Raw genomic sequence first — 25,986 nt, 5'->3', positions numbered from 1 at the left:
TCAAAGATTATTCATATTTTTAGGCATGTGAAAATAAATAAATTTAGGAAAATGTGGTTTGACTGTTATAATGAAATAAACATACAAATATGGGTTTTCTTTCATAGCTCTTTTCAAACAGCAGGTCGATGGCGAACAAGGCAGCCTGTCGAAGAAAAAATGAAACGTTAGACACATCCGTCCCTGGACAAAAATAGCATCCGGTCACATAATCTTCTAACAGCATCACTAAGCTACATTTAGAATTTATCCATTGGAATTACTCTTTTAAAAAAAGATCTCACATATCCACCCAAACAGTCGTGATCAAAAGATATAAGCATATGTAAACTGTCTAATACAGAGAAATAGACTATATTATATTATACTTAAACTAAAATCAGATTTTTTTGCAATGTAATCATCAGAAAATGTAACTGAAAGAATCAATACAACATAACTGTTGTCCCAATACTGAGCAGTATTCACCCCTCTAAATGTTTTGCAATATCGGATTATATTATTGATGTGACTATAATTATTAACCAACACTTAAAAAGGTGCTAGGACAATTGATGTGTCAAAATAGATTAATTGAATTAATCAATATATTTACATAAGTTACATGGGTTTACCTTTGCATTGGCAGTGTCGAAGACGGTTTCAACCAGAATGATGTCTGCTCCTCCGTCTAGTAAACCTCTGACCTGCTCTGTGTAGGCTTCTACTAACCCATCAAACGCTGAGGAAGACACACACACACAGACACACACACACACACATTACGGATACACCCAAAGCACATTTTCTCAGTTAACAAATACCTGGTGGCACCTTTCTGTCACTCTGCCCCCTTACCGTCGCCAAAGGCGCCATTAGCTCCCCTTCTGAGAGAGGTCACTTTTTAGCCTATCTGGATGATAGCAAGCTTTGACCTATGATAAAAAATCCAGCGTTCTCTCATGGGATTTATCAGTTGTGCTTGAGGTCCTATGCTGTTCTCCCTTTGAGCCCATTAAGTCTATGGTTCTTCTTTAAACGCCTGCAAAGCAGGTGGGTGACCTTTGCTTTGTCAGGGCACCCCTTGTGTGACAAGTTCACTTCTGATGGCTCAAAAGTTACATAAGGCAAAAATGTGCCGAATGTTATTGTTAAGCTTTTATCCTCCTATTTTTTGCATTAGAGGAGCAGGGGAAGTTACGTTCCATGTATCTTGGGCCATCGCTCTGGCTTCCAACAACAGAGGCCTGCGAGCACATTCGATCAGGGGCATGGCGATTTCATGCGCATTGATTAAAGGTGTAAACGTGAGTGATATCTGTGCAGCAGCTAGTTTGTGGTCAGTGCACGTTTATTAGGTTTTACCATTTGGACATGCTGTTCCATATAATGAGACGATAATACAATAGATTGCTGGAGGTTTGACCCTAGTTGGGGGCTGCTATGCGCGGCGTGAAAACATGTCCCTTCTTTATGTGACAGACAGGGAACAATGTTATGAATACTTCTGTTCCCTGAAGGAGAGGAGTCGTCTTTCTGCATCCCAAGATCTTAAGAAAACGTAATCCTCTTACTGACGTTCCTGAAGTCCGGTCTCTCCACAGACGGTGACACAGACAGGGTTTTATTTGTGGGACCCACTGCTCCGGCCACGTAGCGTTTGGAACCTGATAACACAAAAAAGATTACGGTTGAGGTTGCGCATTTGAGAAATTGCCCAAGAGTCCGTTATATCTATCGATCACATAACGTTGTGCTGCCTGAGTGCTAAAGATTCAGTTTACCAGTTTGTTTGGTGAAATCGTCAACAGCCATCCTCGCCAGCTCGGCTGACTTCCTGTTGAGACGATAGGCCTGCACCACAATCGCACAACACACATTACATTATAAAGAGATAAATGAGCCTGTGACAAACTGGTAATTCAATCACACATGTAACTTTACTCTACTTTATGCCTCTGTATTCATAAACAATTTTGTAAACAGAACTTTCCACAACTGTTCCTGGTCTCTCTCACCCCCGCTTTATCTTCGCTCCACCATTTCTCTGCTCTCAACCAGTCGAGGCAGTTTCTATCAGCTCCAACTGCTCTGACCATGAACTTTCACTCAAGGTTCTGATGTGTATGTGCAGGAGTCTTTACACTGCACTGCTGCAGCATGATTGGCTGATTGGTCGCATCAATGAGTATGTTTACAGGTGTTAATAAAGTCCTCAGGGCTCTGTGTGTACATATGTATGATATGAAACTAGATATTACATTACTGTGTGATGTATTATCTATTTTAACACAGATGTTTTGATTTTGGGTGGTGCAACTCTTTAGGCCAAAGTAATATAATAAGTAAATCCTTTTCAAATTCAACCTAGATGTGAAAATAGAAAAACATTTAAATGGTTTAAAGTTTTTTTTTCCTGTTGAAAGATAAAGATGTAGTGTTTATGGAGATAAACTGTCTGAGCTGTGTCTGCTGAATGCTGGGAGGATCAAGGACACAGAACTAGGTGAGGAGCGGCCAGCTGTTTGGAGTAACGGGGGCAGTTCCCATTCTCCGAAGCGATTCATTAGGTGGTCAATAAGTTAACACCACAGTCTGTGTACTTGACATTTATTTGTACTGCGGTCGTCCATGCAGGTCAAGCATCGTAGGTAAACATCATACCATGTGTTCCAGTCCATAGTCTGCCTGAGCGATGGACGTGCTGCTGAATGTGTTAGTCTCTATGATATCCGCACCAGCATTCAGGTATTCCTTTACACACAGAGGAGAGCACAGGTAACACAAAATACAAAACTCACACAGTCAAGGTCAATCCTATTTAAACAAGGGCACTGACTCTGTTTACATGGACACCAATATTCCGATATTAATAAAGTCTGTAGTCTGAATAAGAGACTGCCACGTAGACAGCCATTTCTGATTACCTTCACCCACATGTCAACTTTGGAATAAGCAATAACTGAATCAAGACGTGTGGCGTATTCCGACCTTAGTCACATTTATGTAGACACGCATGTCTTAATCGCATTTTAACGTCCTATTGGAGTTTTCCGAGCATTTTGTGACTTAGTCATACGGCAGTTACCAACTTCTTTATAATACACTCCCTGGGGGTAGACAAGAGAGATAAAAGGAGTTGTAGCTTTTGCAAAATTAGACAGAAAACACCCAAAATCTAGCATCGTAAAATCGTATTATAGCATCATTATAGCATCGTATTAAACTGTTTCAGGCTAAGGGTATAAAACACCATAATAAAATAAAATGCCTTATTCTGAATAAGGTCGATAGTAATATTGGCGTCCATGTAGACATAGTCACTGTTACTCACGAGGATCCACAGACCTCACATTGGACAGTTAGTGCTGTGGATAATTCTTTCTGTAGACACTAGATCACAGCGTGGTCTCTAACCAGAGGTTTCTTTGCACTGCTTTTAAGCAACACAAAAAGATTCATTTCACTTCAGTTCTTGGTTTGGAAGCACAAATCACAGAGAGTTATCTCAAAATCACAACACATTAAAGTCAAATTAACTGACACCAATGAAGCTGAGTGAGAAGATGTAGTTTGGTTGAGCAGAGCCATAGTTTTTTTTTCTCCTTGACTGAGTACCTTGTGTATTTGGTAAATTATATCGGGCTGTGTGATGCTGAGAAGGTCGTTGTTGCCCTTCAGTGGAAGTGGGTGATCTTTTAATTCGTCCCCCCTGAAATCTTCCTCTTCAAGTTTATGCTGCTGGACCATGGTTCCCATCCCGCCATCCAGGACCATAATCCTTTGCTGCAGCACTGTTCGGAGTTCGGACTCTAATTGACATTTGGCTCCTAGAAAGAAAGTAGAGACTTTCACTAGCGGGGAAAAGAAACCTTCAAATACATCAAGTGTGAGACAAACTTTCCACCAAAAAAATAAAATCCCCATCCACCACTTCCAAAATGAAATCACTCAATCTGTTGTCTTACATTGTGTCAATCAATGTTGAAAAAATATAACAATCATATATATTGTAAACTTATATATTGTTTATAACTGTTTATGACTGTCCCATAGACTTGTATTGAATGACTGAACTAATCCCATTCAAGCGTGGATTTAAAGATATAACACAGTGAATGTGTAAATCAAACATGAATGGTAAATGGTTTTGTATTTATATAGCGCTTGTCTAGTCTTGATGACCACTCAAAGCTCTTTACAGTACAGTTTTACATTCACACACACATTCATACAGTGCATCTATTAGCAGCACTTTGTTGTTCTATGAGGGGCAATTCGGGGTTCAGCATCTTGCCCAAGGACACTTGCCCCCAGACTGGGGATCGAACTGCAGGTTGGAGGACGACCGCTCTACCCCTCAGCCACAGCCGTTGAAGAACTGAACTCAATGTGATGGATTCATTCTATGAATGAAAAGTACCAGAGGGGATGATTTATACTGTTATATATAGCCCAATCAAACAATGCCAACTTTTATATAGTGTAATAACGTCATTTCATAATCATAATCTCATATGATGACTGGTTAATATAAATAAAATGCAACTTTTGCAACAATTAAGATTAGAAAAACCATATTAGTTGCAAAGGTTAATGCATTACTAGACTATGACATCATTTTCTGACTTCAAAGTGATGTCACGATGACATCATTCCTGCCATACAATCTTAAAAGATTCTTGGATCTATATAAACTTTACGTCACATCTATAGCCCTATAGGAGAGAACCTGGAAAAATGTCTGTGCTATTTATTTCATTTTCACTTATTATATGATGGAGAATCATTTTCGGACCAACATTATCCTTAAGATCGGCCTTTTATCTGGAGATATCTGCCCAGGAAATAACCCCACCAAGTTTGGTAAACATCAATAAATGCATTGTCCTCGCTTCAACTACAAATGTTATAAACTGGATTTTTTTTTTTTTCTAGGCTATTTTTTTAATGATTGTGTATGATAATTACAGTTGATGACTAATACAGTGAAAACAAATTACCAGGTGTCTTACCAGTCTTACCAGTTTGTAAAGTCTACAGAATAGGCTACAGTGTAATAGGCTAAAGTGTCTGGAGGAGGATAAAAACACCTCATTTACCCTGTTAAAAGGGTTTTTAGTAGTTTTTCCTTACTCTTGTTGAGGGTTACGGGCAGAGGATGTCACACCCTGTTAAAGCCCTATGAGACAAATTGTGATTTGTGAATATGGGCTATACAAATAAAATTTGATTGATTGATTGATTGATAGATAAACAACTGGGCTGAGATGTGGTGAGGGTGAAGGTCCCAGCAGCCGAGTCCCTTTACTCTCATGGGCTTCAGATCCACAGTGAACCCTGACAGCCTGCGGATGAGGACGCCACACACACACACACACACACACACGCACGTTTCGCCAGTGGTGCAGTGTGAAACGTGACACTGACAGAAGCATGCAGTGTGCACAGACAACACGCTGTTCCATGTGTCTGCTGCACCTCCCTGCTCCGTTATCATCCTACACGTTAATGTTCTGTCGATCCACTGTCACATCTGCTTACACGTGCTACCGTTACATTAGTTACAGGCGCTAGTTCCACCTCACACACACACACACACACACACACACGTGGTGTAACAAGTGGTCAGCCGGAGGTTGTCTGAGTTTACGTTGGACTCAGTGCGGCAGGAGGCTAACAGCTAAGTGCTAACGCCGGGAGAGCCGCGTGTATTTACCCGCTTCGGCGGAGAACTTGTGGATGACGTTGGTCGGACCCATGTTGTGAAGAAGCAGCCTCGGTAGCAGCCCCGTGCTCCGTCTGAAGATCCCCGTGGAAATCCTGGGAATCAAACTTTTACCAACTCAGCTCTTATTCTCTGAGCTTCGGCTGCTTTCAGTGGCGAGACACGCACTTCCTGTTCGGGGCCGTCACAATAAAAGCTCGACCACAAGCTTTAACATGTAGCATTTTCTATATTTACCCCAAAAAGCAAGTTCTTATTTCATAGTATTTACATATTTTCCTTTCCAGGCGTTTGGTCAGAGTAAAACCTTCGCAGAGAGTTAGTTGTGTCAATGCAATATACCTTACAATTAAAACATTACACAAGAATCTTGGATGATAAAAAGTCAACTTTATGATTCTGGAGTCAAACCTTAAACCACAACATGATGCAATAGCAAATCAAAATGATCACATTTAAATGACAATCCTTTAATCGTGACTTAAATTCGTAATCTCATACTAAGTTTCACATTGACTTAAAATTTGACTTGACATAATTGTGACTTTATATTTTTTCATAATTTAAACAAACAATGACCATTCCTTATTCCCCCCTGCAGAGATGGCTTCTTAAAAACTCTCTCAGATGATCATGTATTAATCCACATCAGTACCTAAATCGATGAAAGGTTCTAGTATCGTCAACTCAGAGGAATGAAAAGGTACATCCATAACACTGTATTTTAAAATAGCTAAAAGAAAAAAATCCCAAAACGAGACTGTTCGATATTTTCTTTCATCAGTGATTTGTCACTTAGATAACAAGGCCCTCCAGCTATTTGTTTTTCCCTCCAACACCTAAATTACACAAACTGTTATGACAAATCAAGCATTTAGACGAGGAAACACGTGGAGTCACTGACACTAAACTGAATAAGTTTTGTAATATGCTCACCATAGTGAAATTCAATGAAAATGTAATGCTAATAACTGTCTTGCTTACTGGAATCATATTTTTATTACACACACACACACACACGTATATATAGAGGAGCCGAAAACATCAAGCTTTATGACTGAGGTCATATTTTCATTAAGATGTTTTATTAAAATAATGTCATACATTTGTCTTTACAGCTAATTTTCATTTCAAAACAAAGAAATTTAGTAAAAATGAACCTTCCACAGTGATGAAAAACATGCTTAGAGTCCCAGGAGCGCACAGAGGTTTGCCTCATTCATCCAGGTCAGCCGTCCTGTGGCGCCCCCTTTAGACTGGACCGTTGCTTCTTCTTGTCCAACTGGCCCATGACACGGTACAGTTTTTTACGAGCCTCCTTCTGTCTCTTCAGTTTGGCCTCCTCCTCTTTCCCCTTCTGCTGCAGGAACTCCTTGTGTTTGGCGTGCTGCACCACGTGGTTTTTCTTCGTCTTGTAGTGGTGAACTGTGTTCAGAGCGTGGAGCAGGGCGGCCACCTAAAGCACCGGGACAAGAAAAAGGTTTCACGGCAAGAAGTGGTACAAGGTGCTCTTGTTGTTAAAGCAGCCCACAACAAACCGTTCTTTCCGGCCATTGTTTCAATCATATCATTAATAGATTGAAACGATGCCATAAATTGTTGTTTCCTTTCAAACAGAACCAGCAGGTACAACGTCATGGCAACTGAAACCTGTACACAAAACTATGGACTTCCCCGAAAAATCCTGGACAGATACAAATTACTGCTGCCAAACAGAAAACTAAACACGTAAGAAGGAGAAACAGCAGTGACCTCAGTGGATAAGTTGTACATTACACAAACATCACTGTAACTGCTCTATAGTATTGTCTGTATGTTTGTCCACTGTATCCATTATCTTATTTATCTTCTGTCATTTTTTCTTTATTGTGTCACTCCGTTTCTATAATTTAAAAAAAGAGAAAACTCCTAACTTCAGTTATGTCAACATTTTGTTCATCAATAGTCTAAATGGTCAAATTAAAGTTTCAGTATAACTGTGGCTAAGAGCTAATTCTTGATGAGCTGAATTCAGTTTCACACCCACCTTCTTCTCGTGGGGCTCTCGGATCACACTGGGACGCTTCAGGTCTCGGGGTGTCTTTCCTTTACGTTGCTTGTATTTGAGTTTGCTCTTGAAGGGCAGCGCCTTCTGGAGCTCCCTGGGGATGTGGAGGGGGTTGAAGTGTCTTTGGGCTCGGACAACCGGCTGAGGGGGAAAAGACAAAAATGTTTTCGAACCAAAACCTTCTTGCTGTGAGGTGACAGCGCTGATCACTGTATCACCGTGCCACCCTGTCCTAATTCTTCCTTCATTCATCACATCAGTTGTTTACAGATCCATCAGACTGAGTCTACCTTGTACAGAGAGTCAGGGTTGGGTTTGTTGCGGATCTCCAGGTCATATTTAATCTGCCCCAGGGTCCTCATGCCCGCCCAGCTGTCCTTCTGACCAACAGGCAGCAGCAGAGAGGTGACGGGGTTGTAGAGCTGAGGAACAGTGACTGGATACCAGGAGCGCAGGAACACAATGTCTGCACAACACAGTCACACACAAACATAGTTAACACATAGTGTCTAATTAGTTGTTAAGCCTTTGCAGCATGTCCACGAAATAAAGATGAACAGGGGAAGATAATGGTGAATAATTGTATTATACTCGGGCTGCAACAGCCAAATGATTTCAGCAATTAATTAAAATCGATTATAAAAGCGGTTGGCAATTCATTCCATAATCAATTAGTTGAGTCTGTTCGGAAGCTTGGCCCACACTGTGGCTGGGGGCAGTTAGCCAGGCCATGCTTTGCCTTGTGAAGAATTTGAAGAAGAATTACAGGTACAAGAAGACAAGGAAGTTGCTTTTTCAATAAACTCCTCATAAGAATAAAAGCAACCTTTTGTCTTTTTATCCAATTAATAAATCGGTTAATCAAAAAACATTAATCGATCCAAAAAATTGTTGCAATTGTAAACTTCTAAACTGAAAAAGTGTGATATTCAGATGTTCTGCACCATTCCATCAAATGGAAATATTCGACATATCCTGAGCATCATTTTATTCACATTTCCCCAAAATTCTGCCTCACAGGTTTGGTATATTCAGAAACAGTAGGAGCACCAGTTTAAAATAAAATATCAACACAAGTCAAACAGGCGCTTACCACTCATGAGCAGACGGTCCTCGAACGTGGCTCTGTAAGCTCCTGGTGGTGTTGACAACGCCTTCTTGATCTGACCTCTGACCCCTGACACTGTCCGCACAGAAGCACCTTCAAATTTAGCGACCTCCAGCAATGTATTGAACATGCCCTGTGAACACAGAGGAGAGATCAGTGAAGGTTTTAATACGTCTGCTTCTTCATGCTTCACTGTCTCATCATTTCTACAAACAACCAAAACCATGCTGCCTCACAACAAAACATAACGTATGTTTGGTTTATCGCATGTGCTGTTATTGTGACACGTCTGTCTTACTGAACCTTTTACTTAAACCTGGACTAAAAAAAAACGTTGATTATGATGCAGATTACCCAGAGTCACTCCAGTTCATTAAAAAGCAATTCAATCTTTAAGAATGTTTCTGGAGTCTTCAAAACTAAATGTTTTTTCACATTTAGGCTGAGAGCAACGTGATAAATGCAGTTTCCTTACCTTAATGAAGCTGGTGTTCTTAAAGATCTTGTAGGGGTAACCAATGAGTTTCAGCTTCTTCACTACAGTCACTGATTTATCCAGATCCAGGATCACTCCTGTGGCTGCAATACGGAAATTAGCCTGCAGGGGAAACGCATAATACTTGCTCAAAAACTCTATCAATTCCATGAGAATAACATTCTGATATTAAGAATCAGGTCCCAGTGAAGGTGGCAATGTTCTCACCTCTGTTACAACGGGAATTTAAATGAGGTTATTCTCTGTAATATTTGAACTGAACCAAGTGATTTAGTAACTTACTTTAACTCCTGCTACTGACTGCAGAGCGAGGAAACCGGTGCCCTGTGGTGTGATGGGACCTTCAATGAGACACAGGAAAACAAAATCATGGTCATTAGCATACAAGGGATCATTTTGAACAGGAATCACAACAAAAGACTCATTTTAGGGTCTGAAATTACCATGTATTTGACAGAACTAATTCTAATGAACCACAGGTCTAACACGTTTCAGCTGATTAAAGTTATGTGAATGGAAAAAGGCAGGAAAGTACATGATCAAGTTAAGGTTCATACAGATTCAAATCTCACTCATCACAATACACCAACAGTCGCCAGTGCTTTGACTGCATCTCACCCCAGATGGAGGCTCCGCAGTGCATGTGCTCCGGTGTGTATTTGAGCAGGCGGTGGCGTCCGTTGTGATCTTCGATGTGGTAGAGGGGGATGGTCTGGAAGCGCCTCCAGCCTAAGGACAGGATGAGGGGGTCCCGTGTCTTCAGGATGCGCTTATACCAGCGGTGCTTCTTTAGTCGCAACTGACGCACGCACACACACACACACACGATCAATGGACACATATGTATAGTCAAACTGGCTAAAAAAAAAATACAGATAATTCCAGAGTTTCAAATAAAATGCATGACGCATAATAAGTCATTTTTTAAATTGTTTAAATGTATTAGCTGTCCTAATGGTCTAAATGTTTTCAGTCCAGCAATTATATATTAAGGGGCTTTGAATTTGTTCAGTTTAAAATCTTTGAAGAGAATTCATGAGTATCACCTGAATATTGATGAGTGCAGCTTTAAATAAACCCAAACTTAGTTTATGAAGCGTCAACAATTTCATAGCACAATTAGTGATGTGCAAACCACTGCACGTACCTGCAGGTATCCTATGTTGCCTTCACTGGAGCCCAGCCCTCCGAGGATGATGGGGTAATGGGGATCGAAGTTGTTGACAAATTCACAGGGGAGAGAGGAGATTTCCAATCTGACGTACATTCCTGGCCTGAAGCCTTCGTACTGGACTCGGGTCTCATCGTCCACATCCTCAAACTCTGCCCTGTTCAGCTGAGATAAGAAGATAAAACATACAAACAGACACGTGGTTAAATGGTAAATCACATACCTATTAAGACAGTAACAGTAACTGACAAATAATAAAAAAGTATCTCAGTGTAGCAAGTCATGATACCTCAGCCTGTTTCTGCAGCTCCTCCTTCAGGTCATCAAAGTAAGTCGCGTCTACATCGTCGTATGCTGCATTAAATCGCTCTTTCAGCCGGCGTTTCTTCTCCAGGCGCTTGTTCTTCAGGAGCTCATCATCATCGACCCTCACCAGACTCTCCTCAGCTTCATCCTCCCCCTCCTCCTTCTGTTAGTCACATAGTGCACATGAAAGGATTTCATCAAGCTGGGAAAAAAGGTATTCATGAGATTCCAGTGGCTGGAAACCATTCGTTTTTACATTCTAGAAATGTAATAGTAAATTGTAGCTACTCAGACACAGTATGTTCCACATTCTATCAAGGTTCTAAGTAAAATAGTAAATTAAATCACTTCTATGTAGGATTCAAAACATCTAAAGTTTTTACAGCTGAAAATCCTCTCAGTCAGTGTCTCATGTAATGTCAAGCAGCACAGCCTTGTAAATCACAGCTCATTTTCCAAAGGCAAGTCTGAGATACATTTTTCCCTCATGTAAATTTACAATATATGGGCATTATATTACAATAACAAACAAGGACATCTCATTAACATGAAACACTGACTGACAGTAAAGAGCTGGGTTAGTGACGGGATGTGATATTAAGTGTTGCTATATCTGCAGTAACCAGGCTTTTGATGAAGCTGGCCCTATTGTTCCTCACCTGTACCTGTGTCCTGATGGCGATATGCTAAAGTGGCTGTTGAGGGAGTGAGTGATGTGCTTTGGAGATTGTGATGCGGCCTTACAGTTAAGTTCAGAGAGGTTGGGTGTGGGAAGACCTATTATTGTGGCAGCAGTATGGGATTTATTTTTCAATTAGATTTGTACACTGCCAATCATAACATACATTATCTAAGGCACTTTACAAAGTGAGGTCGAGACCTTAAAATATTATAGAGAAACTTGAGAGTTCCCACAATGAGCAGCACTTTGGCAACTGTGGAGAGAAACAACTCCCTCACTAACTGGAAGAAACATCTGCCAGAGCCAGGCTCAGTGTGGGCGGCCATCGGCCTCAGCCGGGTTACAGAGAGCATGTTAAAGAAACATGATGGGTTGGGTGATAGTGTTGTACAGTAGCAGGAGGAGTTGGGGTAAGGCAGAGTCCTTTAAGTTTGCAGTTGACAGATCATCTTCGGTGGCTCCTTTTTTGGGATGTTGTTTGTGTGCAAAAGCTGAGTGTATCGTCCAGTGCGAGTCCAAGGTATTTGAAGTGACTAACCATGGAACAGACCACTGGAACATTCGGTCGGTTTTAACACGGCAATGTTGATATGCTAAACTAAACTAACCACACAGAAATATTACAGCAGTGAAAAATGAGCTTAGTTTGAGATATTCAAAGGAAACAGGACGTACATCAGCTTGATCCTGCTGCTCCTTTTGGCCTTTGTGGACTTCTCCCGTTTCCAAATCCTCAAAGTCGCCATATAGTTCCTCTAAATAAAGCAAAACAGAATACGGTATGATGAGATATATTTGTACACACCAAATGATGTGTGTGCTTCTTCTGTCTGAAACAAAACTGAGCACAACTACAACTTCATGCTCAACTCCAAATCACTAAGCCAGTACTAAATGAAAGTGGATGGTTCTTCACAGCACAAACATTTACTTAGAACCAGTATGAGGTGTTTCTCTTCCTGAACTCCTCTCCTTACCATCCTCCTTCAGCCGGGTAGCAGCATCCTGGCCTTCCTCCCACTTCCCTGTTACAAAGCAGTCTCTGATGGAGTTCAACATCTGGAAAAGAAACATTTTACTTCAACATCTTTCCTGCCTTTGTTTACATATCAACAGCACATCGGGATTGAAGAGAGGGTAAACGGTTTTTAGAAAAGAGTTTGAGATGACTCTACCTCCTCTAAATCCCAGTTGTGGGACGTGTCAGGTATGAAACGGGAGCAGTCCATCGAGTTTGCCGTGAACTTTTTGCTCTTCTGAGGTCGAGTGACTCGGAACAGTCCGCCCAACTCCTCCTCGTCCTCATCAGAGTCATTTGCATTGACGACTGAAAAAAAAAGAGACCAGTTAACATAAATCAAATATATATTTGAATACAACTTCAAATGTAGATTCAGCCATGGCTGCTCAGTTGGATAATTGTGTGTTGGTTATAAACATGGTGGGTATTTGGAACATATTGATCTTCATGTGAAAAAGTCTATTACCTCAAATTTTGACACAATGTTATATAAAATTCTTACATAGTTCATATATCCTGATTTCACATTAATATTAACACAAGTGTAAATGTGTAGAAATATGTCCATGGAATGAGCCCTGTGTTAAAATAGGAGGGGACATTAAATACCTGATCCATAAACCAGTTTTCTCAGATTGGGGACAGCTTCTTGTTGCCGTAGAAACGCTTCTGATGCTTTCTGCTGCAGACCCTCCTTCCACCTCAGAGCCCCTGAGGATGAAACAGGAGAAGGAACCTTCAGTGTCACAGCATGGCTCTTGATCAGGGTCTACACGGAAATGAAAACTGCAAATACACTCACAGCTGAGGAAGTCACTCTAGTCAGTGGCTATGGTGTTTATCTATCATTCTATCCATCTATCTGACTAAATGTGATCAATTCAACCCTCACATCGCTGATCATGAGTAAAACCACATTGTTCCATATTGGGGGAAAAACACTTTTATTCTTTAGTATCACCTGGCTCTGTCAGCTAAGTGTGCTGGCAAGTAGAAACTGTGACATGAGAAAATATGTAGCTTCATAATGAGATGAGCTAAACTTGGTCTGGTCCAGTTAATTCTTTTGAGTCCCATCTGGACCTTGGTCTGAACATTTAAGTCCTATTTTTTGTTTGACTTTTCTTTTCCTCATATAATTGTATAATTCTACATTTTAAACCCATGAGAGCTGTGGTTTTATACATGTTGTTCAGGTTACGGTATCAGCAGCATTAGGAGTGAAAAAAGTGCTGTCATGTATCCTTATCCTTAAAACTGAACTGCATTTGAAAATTAACAGATGCAAAATTGTATTTACCCTCCTCGTCCTCTCCCTCACTCTCAGTGGCCATTTGTTCCGCCGCTGCACCATCCTCCTCTTCCTCCGATTCGACATCTTCGTCATCACTCGCTTCCTCGTCCTCCTCAGAACAGTGTCCAGAGTCTCCTGCTCTCCCAGCCTCCGCCTTCTCTTCACTCTCCTCCTCACTCGCCTCCAGGTCATCTTCACTGTCTGCAAACACCGGCACCTCAGCGATCTTTTCCCCCTCTACTTTCTCCTCGAGTTTCTGTTTCTTCACCAGTGGTGGTCTGATTCTTGAAATATTTTCTGTCCCCTCAGATTTGGCTCTTGCTTCTTTGAGGAAAGTGGAAATGTTATCCTCTTCTTCATTCTCTTCCTCCTCCTGGTCACTGTCCTCATCATCGCTGGAACCGCTGACATCATCATCATCATCATCTTCTTTTTCTTCTTCTTCTTCCTCCTCCTCCTCCTCCTCCTCCTCCTCGTCGTCATCCTCGTCATCCTCCTCCTTCTCCTTCTTCTCGTGATCCTCCTCAGAGAAGACTACCGCCCTCCTCTCTCTCTGGGTGTTGGGATCCCAGACTCGCTTCTCGGTAGGACCCTCCTTCTCTCTGGCACACAAAAATAAACACAGTTAGAACATTTAGAAACTGTCATGTCTCCTCGTTGCTAGACTTCTCTTTTGCCATTTAATGTTGTGCTTATCTAACATATTACACACGAATACCGCGAGTGACAAACAACATATATTAGTTTTTAATGGAGTCAAATCAGGATCAGGGACAAGCGAACTTGATTGGGACACGTAAATATGGTTTTAAATAGAAATAATAAAAAACCTTGTGTATTTTTCTGCTCAAATATAAAATTATTTTGCTTGTAAATGGCTCCTGTTATTAAGGAGAAACACATTAATTGATCAAATTTAATTGTGCCCCAAAAGTTCTTAATGCGCGCGCTCAAATCTTTAACATCTATTCATTTTATACACCCACCGGTAAAAACACAACCTAAGGACAATGAAAGAGTCGGACCCACACTTCTGATTCTACACACACTTTGGACTGCATCCACAAGGGTTGTGGGGACATAGAAAGACTTTTCCACTGGATGTGAAAGGTATAACCTCAACTGAACGACTTAATGCAGTGACTCTCAGATCTGTAGTGTCTGTCTGTGCATAACAAGAGAAGAGGAGAGAGAGAGAGTGGAGCTGTGTGATGTGTCACCCGCTCTGCTGCTCGATGTCTGTGGAGTCCAGGGTGGCAGAGCCGCTGAACAGAGACACTTTACTGGCAGCCATCTTTACATCCAGGGTAGCGTGTGTGTCGATGAGAGACTGGACCAGCTCTGTGGTGGGCCGCACCTCCTCCTGCACCACAGAAAGAAGAATACAAATTTTAGATGAGCGAAAACTGCCACAAACAACAGGCTGTCAGGTTTCTACAAAACAAACACCTCAGATCACTCAGATGTAGAACATTCCCCGCCATGCTGAGAGCGAACACACACCTGCTGCTGATTGACATGGCTTGCAGGAAGGTCGATATACACGGCGTCTTTGTCGTACACGACCCCCCCGACCCCGGCCATGGGCGCGTAGAGCAGGCGCTCCTTCTCGTTCAGCGCTCGCTTCTTCTGAGCATCTGGCAGCGCGCACGGATCGGGCAGGAAGTTCACGTCGGCCACCTGAAAGTCTCCGACACCTGCAAGAGAAAACAGCGCACAACACATCTTTCACAAATTTGTACAAGGAAATACCAGAGGAGCAGTAGTCCTTTGTACACAGTGATGGGCAGCAGAAAAGGTTTTCAGGCTAAAAAAAAAAAAGGTAAATACTAGTAATGTTCCATCTGTAAAGTTAAGTGGCAGAATCACACAACAACTCAAGATATTGATTCACAACGAAAAATTGTCTTTGGAAAAGTAAGTACTATGCTTATGTACCTGGGACATGGACTTGGCCTTTGTTTTTCAAATATGTCCCTCTCAGGTAGCCGTAGAGGGACACAGTCCGGTCACACTTGGGGTCTGTTCTCACCTTCTCGGGATCAGTCAGGTCCTCCATACTGTTTCAATGCACAACAAAGTATGGAGAACATAATGAGTACAAAGTAAAAGCATACAAGTGGGCCCACATGTCCACCACATCACAACCTGACTGTTTGAGTGAGCGGGTGTCTTAAATGACAGTAAAGTCATGTGACTCTGGAGTGTGTTCAGCTCCAGGTCACACTCACCCACCGGTCAACCAGCACATAAGGATGGGACGTCTGCCACACCAGGGGACGAAACTTCATGACGGAGATGAAGCGGCCCAGGTTCTTCACTTCCTGCGTCTGATATTCACCGTACACCATGCCCGACAGATAGAACAGCTTGGCCCCCTGAAGGGTTCAAACACAACAGGCACACACATGTGAAGTCTTCTATGATGCAGAGGAGTTATTGTTCCAATGTGAGAGGTTGTGTACGAGCGTAGGGAGACGGGCTTCCAGGAGTAAAGATGTGAGCGTGTTGTGTTTACCTGGTACACCTCTGTCCAGAAGCGGTGTTTGAGATTCTTCTTGGTCTTTCTCAGTGCCTTGTTGTTCTTGAATGAATCCAGATGTGTCAGCACACCCATGATACGAGGGAAGCCGTGGACCTGACAGATGTTGAGGAACTCAAAGGTCTCCATTTCAAAGCCAAAGCTGGCATCGATCAACATCAATACCTGGAGAGAGAAAACACAAAGCAGTGCAATCAATGTCATTCAAGACGCGTTATTCATCCTTACAATTGCTGTTAACAAGTTTCAGGTATTATATTATTATTGATTATATTAAAAAGTGCAAACATGATTTTACAATGCAACATTGCTTCACATTTCTTTGAGACCAACTCCTTCATACGTGTGTTAAAGCACTTACCAGGTCAGCTACTTTTGCGAGGTCAATCATCGCGTTAATGTCATTGTTACACTCCATAAAAGTGAGGCGACGTTTCTTTCCTATAGGAAACACAACAAGCATTCACTTACCAAACATAAACAAGTGATGCAATGCCAGAGTTAAACTCCTAACCGTGTACTAACCACCAGAATTATTGGTTAATATCTCAAATGTGTATTTCTTTATCAGCACATGATATTATTCTGCACATGAGGCAGCAGTGTCGGGTCATTTGTGAAGGAAACTGAGGAAGGAATCCAGGGAATTGTGTTCTGGGTCCCTAGTGGTCAAGTGCCTGAACTATGGAGCAAATTCTACATACCCAGGATATCTTGTTATTATCTGGCTTCACTTGACCTACCTTTTTTTTGGGCCGTCCTAATACAGTGTGCTACAAAGCTGATTCAGTTAACAGAGTGTATTTATGTGGAAGAGGCGGAGCCACATCCAAAAATGACATTTTATTAATCAATATGATCACAGAATTAGACAAGAAACATCATGCCATGCAAAATAAAATGAAAAACAGTAACAGTTTCGTAAAAAGATGAGAGGGGACATTTAGTTTAAAACTCATATGGGGATGAAGATCAGAGAAACCATTTGCCACACTCACCAGAGACAATGGTCACAGGTCCACATATGTCCCCCAGCTTCTGCCGGGTGAAGTTTTTGATCAGGCAGCGGATCAGGGTGCTTTTTCCCACCTTGGGGGGCCCGACCACCACAATCACAATTGGTGGGGGTTCCATGGGCGTCCGGTCCACAAGGGGTATGTGATGTTTTTTGCCCTTTATGTCCTGCGCCCTAAGGAAGAAAATACACAGGGAGGGAGAAGTTTCATATTTTCCATTCCATACACAGGCGGGGACTTTTGCATGACCTAGCAGATGTGCAGCAGTAAAGCTCCTGAGAAACACATCAGTACTGACCTGTGGAAGGTCTTGGCCATGCGGACAGCAGACTGAACCGCAAAGGCTTTGGGGTTGCGTTTCCGTGCATCCTCCTCCGTCGAGCCTCCCTGTTTCTTGAGCTTCTTCCTCTCTGCCTTCGGTCCGCTGAGCTTCTGCTGGTGTTTCCTCTGTTCCTTTACCTTCCCGTCCATCCTGTCGACTGCAGCACAAAGACACGACACATCATGCAACAGCAGGTGTCAAGATAAAACTGACTGCTCCCGCTTTAGGTCAGTCCCAGAGCATATACACAGGCAAATCTGGGCGAAAGATACACAGTGAAAATGTATCTTTCAAAAAGTAGAAAAAATGTATCTTTTTGTACACACATCCTGAAGACACTGAGGGACAGACAGAAACTCATTCTGAAGACACTGATGGACATAAACTCATCCTGAAGACACTGAGGGACAGACAGAAACTCATTCTGAAAACACTGAGGGACAGACAGAGACTCATCCTGAAGACAGTAAGAGACTCATCCTGAAGACACTGAGAAACAGACAGAGACTCATCCTGAAGACACTGAGGGATAGACAGAAACTCATCCTGAAGACACTGAGGGATAGACAGAAACTCATCCTGAAAACACTGAGGGATAGACAGAAACTCATCCTGAAGACACTGAGGGATAGACAGAAACTCATCCTGAAGACACTGATGGACAGACGGAGACTCATCCTGAAAACACTGAGGGACAGACAGAGCTTATCCTGAAGACACTGATGGACAGACAGAGACTCATCCTGAAAACACTGAGGGACAGACAGAGTCTTATCCTGAAAACACAGAGGGACAGACAGAGCCTCATTCTGAAGACACTGAGGGACAGACAGAGCTCATCATGAAAACACTGAGGGACAGACAGAGCCTTTTGAAAACACTGAGGGACAGACAGAGACTTGTCCTGAAGACAATCTGAGTGCTGATTTGATTTCTGTCTGCTCTCTTGTTTATGTCCACAATGGAGCTCCGACAGGGACGTGGGCAGACACACGGTGAGAGTCTGCTGAGCTCTGTGTGTGTCAGTCAGGCAGGCAGAGCAGGGCTGTGGCCATGTTTTCTACTGAAGATCGAGAGACTGTGTCTGTCCAACACTCTAACGCTACACGTTCATCAAACAAACAGAAAGTCCAAACCTGCAGGTGAAGTGGCTGCAGTCAGTCTGTTGTCTCCTCTTCTCACGTGGGTAATGTGAGCTTCGACACGGAAGTATAAGGATGTGCCACACGTCAGTGAAACGAGTGGAAACAAATTTCGGAAGAAAGGTTCCGCAAACAGACGAAGCTTCCGTTCTATTTCTTCTTCTTCTGATTACATTGGCGGTTGGGAAACCAGTTTAAAGTCACCGCCACCTACCGGACAATATATAAAACTATATAACTGTATCCTTTTCATTAAACCTTTTTTGTTTTCTGGTATCTAATGAGGTGATAATTTACTCCAACAGATTATGCTTCTGCACATTATTTTTTTAACATAATAAAATAAAATAAACAGCAAAAAGATGCAGAAATAAATTTGTAAGACAGGGAAAAACAACTCAATTTATATATGGTGTGTCTTCTTCACTGTGTTTCACTTGTGGAAGACGATATGTCTCGCTTGTTTTGTTTATAAATACTCTACAGATAAAATCGTAGAATATCTTAAGTACAGTTTACAAATGTTGTCAGACTGTATATACTGCATCATCAGTGATGGGGAGTTGATGTGCCTCACAGATTAATGAGGCGATTTTAGTTAAAAAGTTACTGGAACATGTGTAAAATAAATGAGAAAAGGAGTCAGCCCCCTATTTACAGAATGAACATAAAGAGGAAACATTGGGTTTAAGAAATATATAAACTTTCACACATTTCTACTTATGTGACCTCAAACCAAACCTGGTCTGGTTTTGTAACCACTCTGCTGGACAAGTTCGAGTACGAGAGAAATGATTCACAAACTCTCTTTTGGCACTTTGGCCATTTAATCATTAACAAACATATGTCTCAAAACAGACATAATAGTGATTTCCATTTTACATTCATGGGTGCACAGTTTGGCTTCTTGCACAGCAGATGTTTGCAGCACCAACACTTTCTCGTCTTTGCTGGAAACTTATGTGAGACGATAACTTATACAGTATATGACCCAGTGCCAGTTACTTAAAAGCCTTCAGTCCTTACATGAGTGAATCAGGCTGTGAAACAGTACAACATATACGTTGTGTCCACATCTGTAGATCTGCTCAACATGGTCTCTGCTGTGTTCAGCTGCTCCCTCCTTTCTTCTTCTCCGCCAACTCCTCCATCTGCCTCTGCCTCCTCTCCAGGACCTCCATTTTCCGGAGTAGGTTGCGTTCTCGCTCCTGGGCCCTGAGCTCGTCCACGTCCGTGAAGAAGCTGTGTCTGCAAGGAGGACAGAGGATGATCGAGGAGGTTGTGGTGTCAGGTATAGAATAAGATAGGGGGGAATCCATTTTAAGATTTCACTGAACATTTTTCCCTGTATCAAGACAATTTCCAAACAACATTAGCACTAGACAATTATTTGCCAATAGAAAATATAGTAAAGATTTCCAAACGTTCTTTTTGTAAATAACTTTAAATTGTTCCAGTGAGATATTTCAAAAAAATAGACCAGTTTCCAGATAAAAACTTAAGGACTTTGTGGGCATATGGCCCAGAGCGACATTTGACAAGCAGGTGCTATGAACAGCAACATAATATGTGGGTTAACCATAGACTGTGGGGTTAACTGACAGAGAAACAGCCACGTGTACTGAAGGGGTTCCAGGTGAAAAAAGAACGGTAAATGCAAAAACATAATGCCTCCTGCCACTGGGTGTCGCTGCCGCCGCAGAGGAATCACAATAATTCATGGTTGTATTTCTGAAAGCATCACATTTTACGTTTGTGTTCAGCTGACATATATTTATTATATATAACTGATAGATGTATATATTTATATATACTGTACACATATATATGGATATATATATCCATATATTATATGCATCTATATTACATGTGCAGTTGATATTATACGTGCAGTATATATTATCTGGCAGTGTATTATACGTGCAGCATATATTATATGAACAGTATATATTATACAAGCAGTTTATATTATATGTGCAGTGTATATTATACCTGCAGTTTATATTATGGGTGCAGTACATATATGTGCAGTACATATTATACATTAAGTTTATATTATACGTGCAGTATATGTTTGGTACATATACATACAGTGTATATATGCACAATAACTCTTCCTGTATGGTGCTGATCGATGCGGTGTGTATATTTAAAACCAGGTGACAGATACGGTCCGTTGTCGCGTTCCATTACACCTCGGAGCTCCGAATGACGTCACACCCGAATAACCCCAACTGAGTGTTCCAGTGGCACAGGAACAATGTTTACGTTAGCCAGCTAGCCATGGTTAGCAAAACCAGTTCATAATAACGCATCACGCGACATTTCACGCACACTACCGCCGTAGTAAAGCGTCCGCCGACAGTAAGACAGTAGTGTGCGCACGACACGTTTAATGACTGAAGTGCTAATAAATAGTAAAAACTACAGTTTCCACTGCTGCTAACACACGCAGCGGCCATCTTGGATTTCGAACTCGCGGGTGGTGAGGTTCCTCCGACCTTCCGAGTCACTCCGACTTGAGGGGGTGTTCCACTTGCAACTTCCGACTCGGGGTTGGGGAATTCCGAGCTCCGAGGTGTAATGGAACACACGCCTCAGCCACACGCAGCACAGAGATCGGACCTGTTGAAGAAAGCTGCGGCCAGTCCGACGAGCAGCGTCCCGAACAGCAGCGGCTTGGTCAGGCGTTTCCGTGCAGACAGTCTGTGCGGCTCCATTGCAGCGGACCTGCAGGGGAGACACTACACACGGACATGTATACACGAAACACCACGCGGAAGGTCGCTTCACATTCACAGCTTCCGACCAGCCGCTTCCGGTACCACAGGTTAAACAGATAGTTCACCCAAAAATGGAAAATTCCCTCATTATCTACTCGCCGCAGTGTCGATGGAGGATGGGTGAAGCGTTTGAGTCCACAAAGCACTTTTGGAGTTTCAGGGGTAAAAGGTGTTCAATACAATCCAAGTAAATGGTGACTGTTATGGAAGCTGGTTACTGGCGAACTCAGGCAGCAGCTGATGTCTTATGCAGAAGATTTTAAAGGAAAGACTTGATGCATCAAGGAGACCAGAAGGTGAAACAATATACAAATGCTAACAGAGTAACATGAGCAATTGTCACCCCCAAGAAGATGTCTCCCACAGCATCCGCATATATCATCCTCTACTTGTTCACCCATTCCAACAGCGCATCCATGAATGGCTAGAATTGCTGTCACTCTGTTTGTACATGTAGGTGTTCACATCCTATTGGATAGTTAAGCCTAAAGTAGGCATTCCTAAATCACATTGTGTGTATTTCACATTGCCACTGGTGAGATACGGAAAAGAGTTAAAGTTGGTGAGAGTTGAAGTTGGTGTCTCTCTGTCTGGTGCATCTGAGTTAGATCTGAAAGTCCCTCAAAGTAGACACTACAATGTACGGTTGGCTCTTTATCTATAACCTGACCTTGTGTACGGCTTAGAGAGAGAAGGGAGTATCTGTGGAATTAGACAGACACTATTCTCCTGTACGGATATAATGTAATATACATTATACATAATATATAGTGGCATATACAGTAATGTGTGAGGATGGTTGAAAATTCCTCAACAGTGACCACTGACAGAAAAGCATAAAATACTGCTCCTGTGGTGTGATCCAAGTGTCTGACATTCATATTCGACTCGAAACAAGGTCATTTACACCCTGTTTTCAACCATAATGTCCTCTGATATCCTCCTGGGGAGCCATGTACGCACATACAAACATGGATAAAGGTAAAAACATGGTATAAATTATCTAGTTTTGAGTCGGAATTGAATGTCGGGCTCAAAGACTCCGACTCTCACTCTCCATTTTCTGGAAATAGGCTATAAGCTGAACAAAGAAGAAGAAGACACAATAGAAGGCGGTAATGCACCGTGATGTTGGTTGCCAACCGCCAAAAAACCGTAATAACTATGTTAGAGAACAAGAAAAGCTAGAGGAAAATTTCAAAGCATGGATTGAAAGAACTGAGCTTGGAAATAGTACTTCTTCTTTGTTCTTTCCTACTTTTAGAAAAAAATGACTTCCCTATTCGGTCCTTTATATCTTATTAGGGCCCGAGCACCGACAGTGCAAAGGCGATTATCTGAACATCTGCACCAAATTCCACCCGATAGCTGATGAGATATTTTGTTGTAATAGAAGAGAGACAAAAATCTGGACCTTCTAATCCACCAGTCAAACTAATCCATCTGCCTTATTCTGGGTACTCATGTACATGTTTTTTTTCTCCATTCAAACCCTTGACCCAAATCTTCTCCTCCTCCAGATCGGTGGCTTTAATGGCATAAACCCTCTGAAAAGCATTGAGACCTACAACCCCAAGACCAACACCTGGAGACGGCTGTGCCCCATGTTGACTCACCGTAGCAACCTTTGCCTCGAGGTGATAGAAGACAACTTCTATGTTGTTGGGGGCTTCATGGGCATCACCAATACTCATTGCGCAGAAGTCTATTGTCCTCGCACTGACACGTGGCGATATATCTGTAAGTCAAAGATGTCCTCCGTCGGCATGAGCTCCTGTGTTGTGTCCGGAATCCCCAACATGGTTGACTTTACTTTCCCTCGAGACTCTCTGCCACAATATCGTGTTGAACGTGACTCTAAATGACATCTGGACCCGTGTGCTATGTTTCCATCTCTCTATCTTTCTATCCCTCTCATATCTGACAGTGTTGTGTTGTTTTTTTTCTTCTCTCATTTAGGTACATATTTTTTCGAGAATAAATTAATAAATTTAAACGATAGTATCACCCATTGCAACAGTTTGTTTGTATCCACACACTGTACTCTCTAGTCAGATCCATAGACTGTATTTAGATTGCTGGCATGACAGTGAAAAGTGAAGCCGAAGTGTCTCGATCGCCATTTGGTGGCTGACTATAGTTTAGACCGAAGTTCACGTTAAATACATTTTTCTCAAAGATGGTTTCTGACATTTTTGGTAATTCTTATCACAATTGTTATCGAATGTTAAAGTATTCATGTTTCTGATAAGTGTTTGATGATATAAAACTGGGTGAAACACCAAGATTGACGGCTGAGACTGACACGTGATTGGTTGAGCATGTGTATCGATGGTATCTTGCTACCACGGCTCCATCCCCCGATTGTTACTGCGCAGACTCTTTCTCTAAATGCGCAAGATGGAACCATTAGTATCTGGGACAGGTGCTGCAATGCTTTATATTGAGCTGAATTTGCTTTTATTTGGAAAAGTTGTGAACTTGGGTGTAAGAGTAGGTAACTGTATGCCACAGGTTCCTCGTCAATGAAGCACCAGACTCTCAAGGTACAGGTTACCTTGTGATGTATTATTACATCTTTGCAGACTATTGTTGGAGATAAAAAGTCTAATACTGGGCCAGATACTAAGACTAGACTTCTTTTCCAACACTTATACTCTATTGCTACTGGAGTCCTTAATCTTTGGTCAAAAGAATTCACTGGAGATGGTCAGAGTTCAATGCTGTAGAGTTTATTCTTTCACAAGAGATAAACCCGAGCTGGCTCCGGACCCCAACTGAAGACTGAGCTTCAAACCTTCTGCTTACATGTTCATTCCCGTCTCTACTGTTGCCCGTTCAACCAATCAGGAGGTGGCTTTCCCCACCTCCTTTCTACTTCAAAACTTCTGAATTGTCCGGAATCTAATGATGTCATATTTCCTTTAGTGAACGTTTTCATTTTAATGGTGCATTAAATCACTGAGATTTCCCCTCCCATGTCACTCTCCCAGGATGTCCTAAAATGCTGCAAGACCTTTCCTCCTCCAGATTGAAAAAACAACATGTAGTTTTGAAGGGAGAAATGCATGATTATTTATTTGATACCATTTGAGGTTTTTTGCAGCATGGAGTAGCGCTGGAAGGGAACTGCCACTAATGTCCTGCTCTACAGCCAACCATGATGGGGTGTAATACTCCTCTTAGTACTACTTTGAGGGCTTCCCACAGGGTTGAATCTGAAACATCCCCTGTATCACTGAAAGCTATAAAAACTGATAATAAGAATATTTCATTGTAAAGCAGATTTGAATCAAACCACCAATTGTAGTGGGACTTCTTCCATCCAACTTGAATACTTATAGTGACAGGACTGTCATCTGAGATTAAGATGTTATGGTATTTCGATGAGGAGATTGCCTGTGTTAATTTAGAGTCAGTTAAAAAGTAACCAATCCTTGTATAGATGCGATGGACTTGGGACAATAAAAAATATTCTTTTCAGAGGTTCAGTGATTTCAACAGGTTATTCAGCACAACTGTAGAGTCTAGGGGGTTGACTCGGCATGAAGAAAACCTGTCCATAAATGTATCTAAGACACAGTTAAAGTCACCACCAGCAATCAATCCCTAAATCACTAAATATGCATTTAGGGACTGAAGTAAAAAAAAAAAAAAACTGGTCTGCAGTTATCAGACAGGAGTTAATGATACAAAATATATATATATATATATAACTTTGACATGTAAATACGAATGCACATTAATTAACACGCGTACTTAAGTTTACAGGTCAATAGTTTTCATCTGCAGTCCCTGACAAGTGGATAGTAAAAACATCCAATTAACTTTTCAACACATGTATAAGAAAACCACAGAAGCACATACACAGACAAATGAATAAATGGTTGACATAACTATGGAGAAAGACACTTTGTACATGGAAGGCATACAAGTACAAGTGATAAGTAAAATAAATAATTTGTAAAACTACAACATTTCCTAACCACTACTCCAGATAATAATATCCAAGTAATGTAATAATCATATTTAGTTTTTTGTATTTTATATTCCTTTGTCATATTTGTTAAACTAATGTTCTGGGTGACATTTGCTGTTGTAAAGTCATGGAAGCCAGTCAGTGTCCCATTGATAAGGAAGCCTTCCTGTGCTACTGTGGATCCACATTCCTTTTTTAACAGAAAAGTATAAACATTTCCCAGACAATCACAAAGGACCATCAAGGGATAAATGGTGCAGTGGATAGATGGACACAACTTCATTCTTCAGGGTAAGTGCTGCAGTAAAGATTTCCTAACACTGGATGGTGCCAGCAGACTGTTCCTATTCAGGAGCAGGCTTCAGCGCCA

At 41.7% G+C, this 25,986-nt stretch overlaps 3 protein-coding genes across 3 annotated transcripts in view; 1 reads left to right on the top strand and 2 right to left on the bottom strand.

The window, feature by feature from the left end:
- The window catches only part of mtr (5-methyltetrahydrofolate-homocysteine methyltransferase), a 32,431-nt gene extending 26,541 nt beyond the window's left edge, over nt 1-5,890 (bottom strand). The window contains exons 1-7 of the mRNA XM_035145383.2: nt 5,699-5,890; nt 3,598-3,809; nt 2,644-2,733; nt 1,764-1,833; nt 1,554-1,646; nt 615-721; nt 86-145 (exon numbers count right to left, since the gene is read on the bottom strand). Of these exons, the coding sequence (XP_035001274.2) occupies nt 86-145; nt 615-721; nt 1,554-1,646; nt 1,764-1,833; nt 2,644-2,733; nt 3,598-3,809; nt 5,699-5,741 (675 nt within the window). The 5' untranslated portion in view covers nt 5,742-5,890. The remainder of the gene's footprint in view (nt 1-85; nt 146-614; nt 722-1,553; nt 1,647-1,763; nt 1,834-2,643; nt 2,734-3,597; nt 3,810-5,698) is intronic.
- An 880-nt stretch (nt 5,891-6,770) lies between these two features.
- On the bottom strand, nt 6,771-18,985 carry bms1 (BMS1 ribosome biogenesis factor). Its single transcript, XM_047338402.1, has 23 exons — nt 18,849-18,985; nt 17,689-17,869; nt 17,373-17,563; nt 16,736-16,815; nt 16,351-16,539; nt 16,068-16,210; nt 15,771-15,892; nt 15,336-15,529; nt 15,053-15,195; nt 13,839-14,434; nt 13,148-13,249; nt 12,693-12,844; nt 12,495-12,576; nt 12,193-12,272; nt 10,819-10,998; nt 10,506-10,694; nt 9,977-10,157; nt 9,641-9,699; nt 9,338-9,460; nt 8,848-8,995; nt 8,045-8,220; nt 7,734-7,895; nt 6,771-7,163 (listed from the first exon to the last, which is right to left on the bottom strand). Exons 2-23 carry the CDS (start codon nt 17,859-17,861, stop codon nt 6,936-6,938), a joined length of 3,693 nt encoding a protein of 1,230 aa, XP_047194358.1. The 5' UTR covers nt 17,862-17,869; nt 18,849-18,985; the 3' UTR covers nt 6,771-6,935.
- Nucleotides 18,986-21,797: 2,812 nt separating this feature from the next.
- LOC118101078 (kelch-like protein 10) lies at nt 21,798-23,712 on the top strand. Its single transcript, XM_035146727.2, has 2 exons — nt 21,798-21,933; nt 23,158-23,712. Exons 1-2 carry the CDS (start codon nt 21,913-21,915, stop codon nt 23,500-23,502), a joined length of 366 nt encoding a protein of 121 aa, XP_035002618.1. The 5' UTR covers nt 21,798-21,912; the 3' UTR covers nt 23,503-23,712.
- Nucleotides 23,713-25,986: the final 2,274 nt, after the last annotated feature.

This window comes from Hippoglossus stenolepis, chromosome 21 (assembly GCF_022539355.2).
Source record: "Hippoglossus stenolepis isolate QCI-W04-F060 chromosome 21, HSTE1.2, whole genome shotgun sequence".
NCBI lineage: Eukaryota > Metazoa > Chordata > Actinopteri > Pleuronectiformes > Pleuronectidae > Hippoglossus > Hippoglossus stenolepis.
The sequence above is the reverse complement of the archived record's forward strand: the minus strand, read 5'-3'. Positions and strand labels throughout refer to the sequence as shown.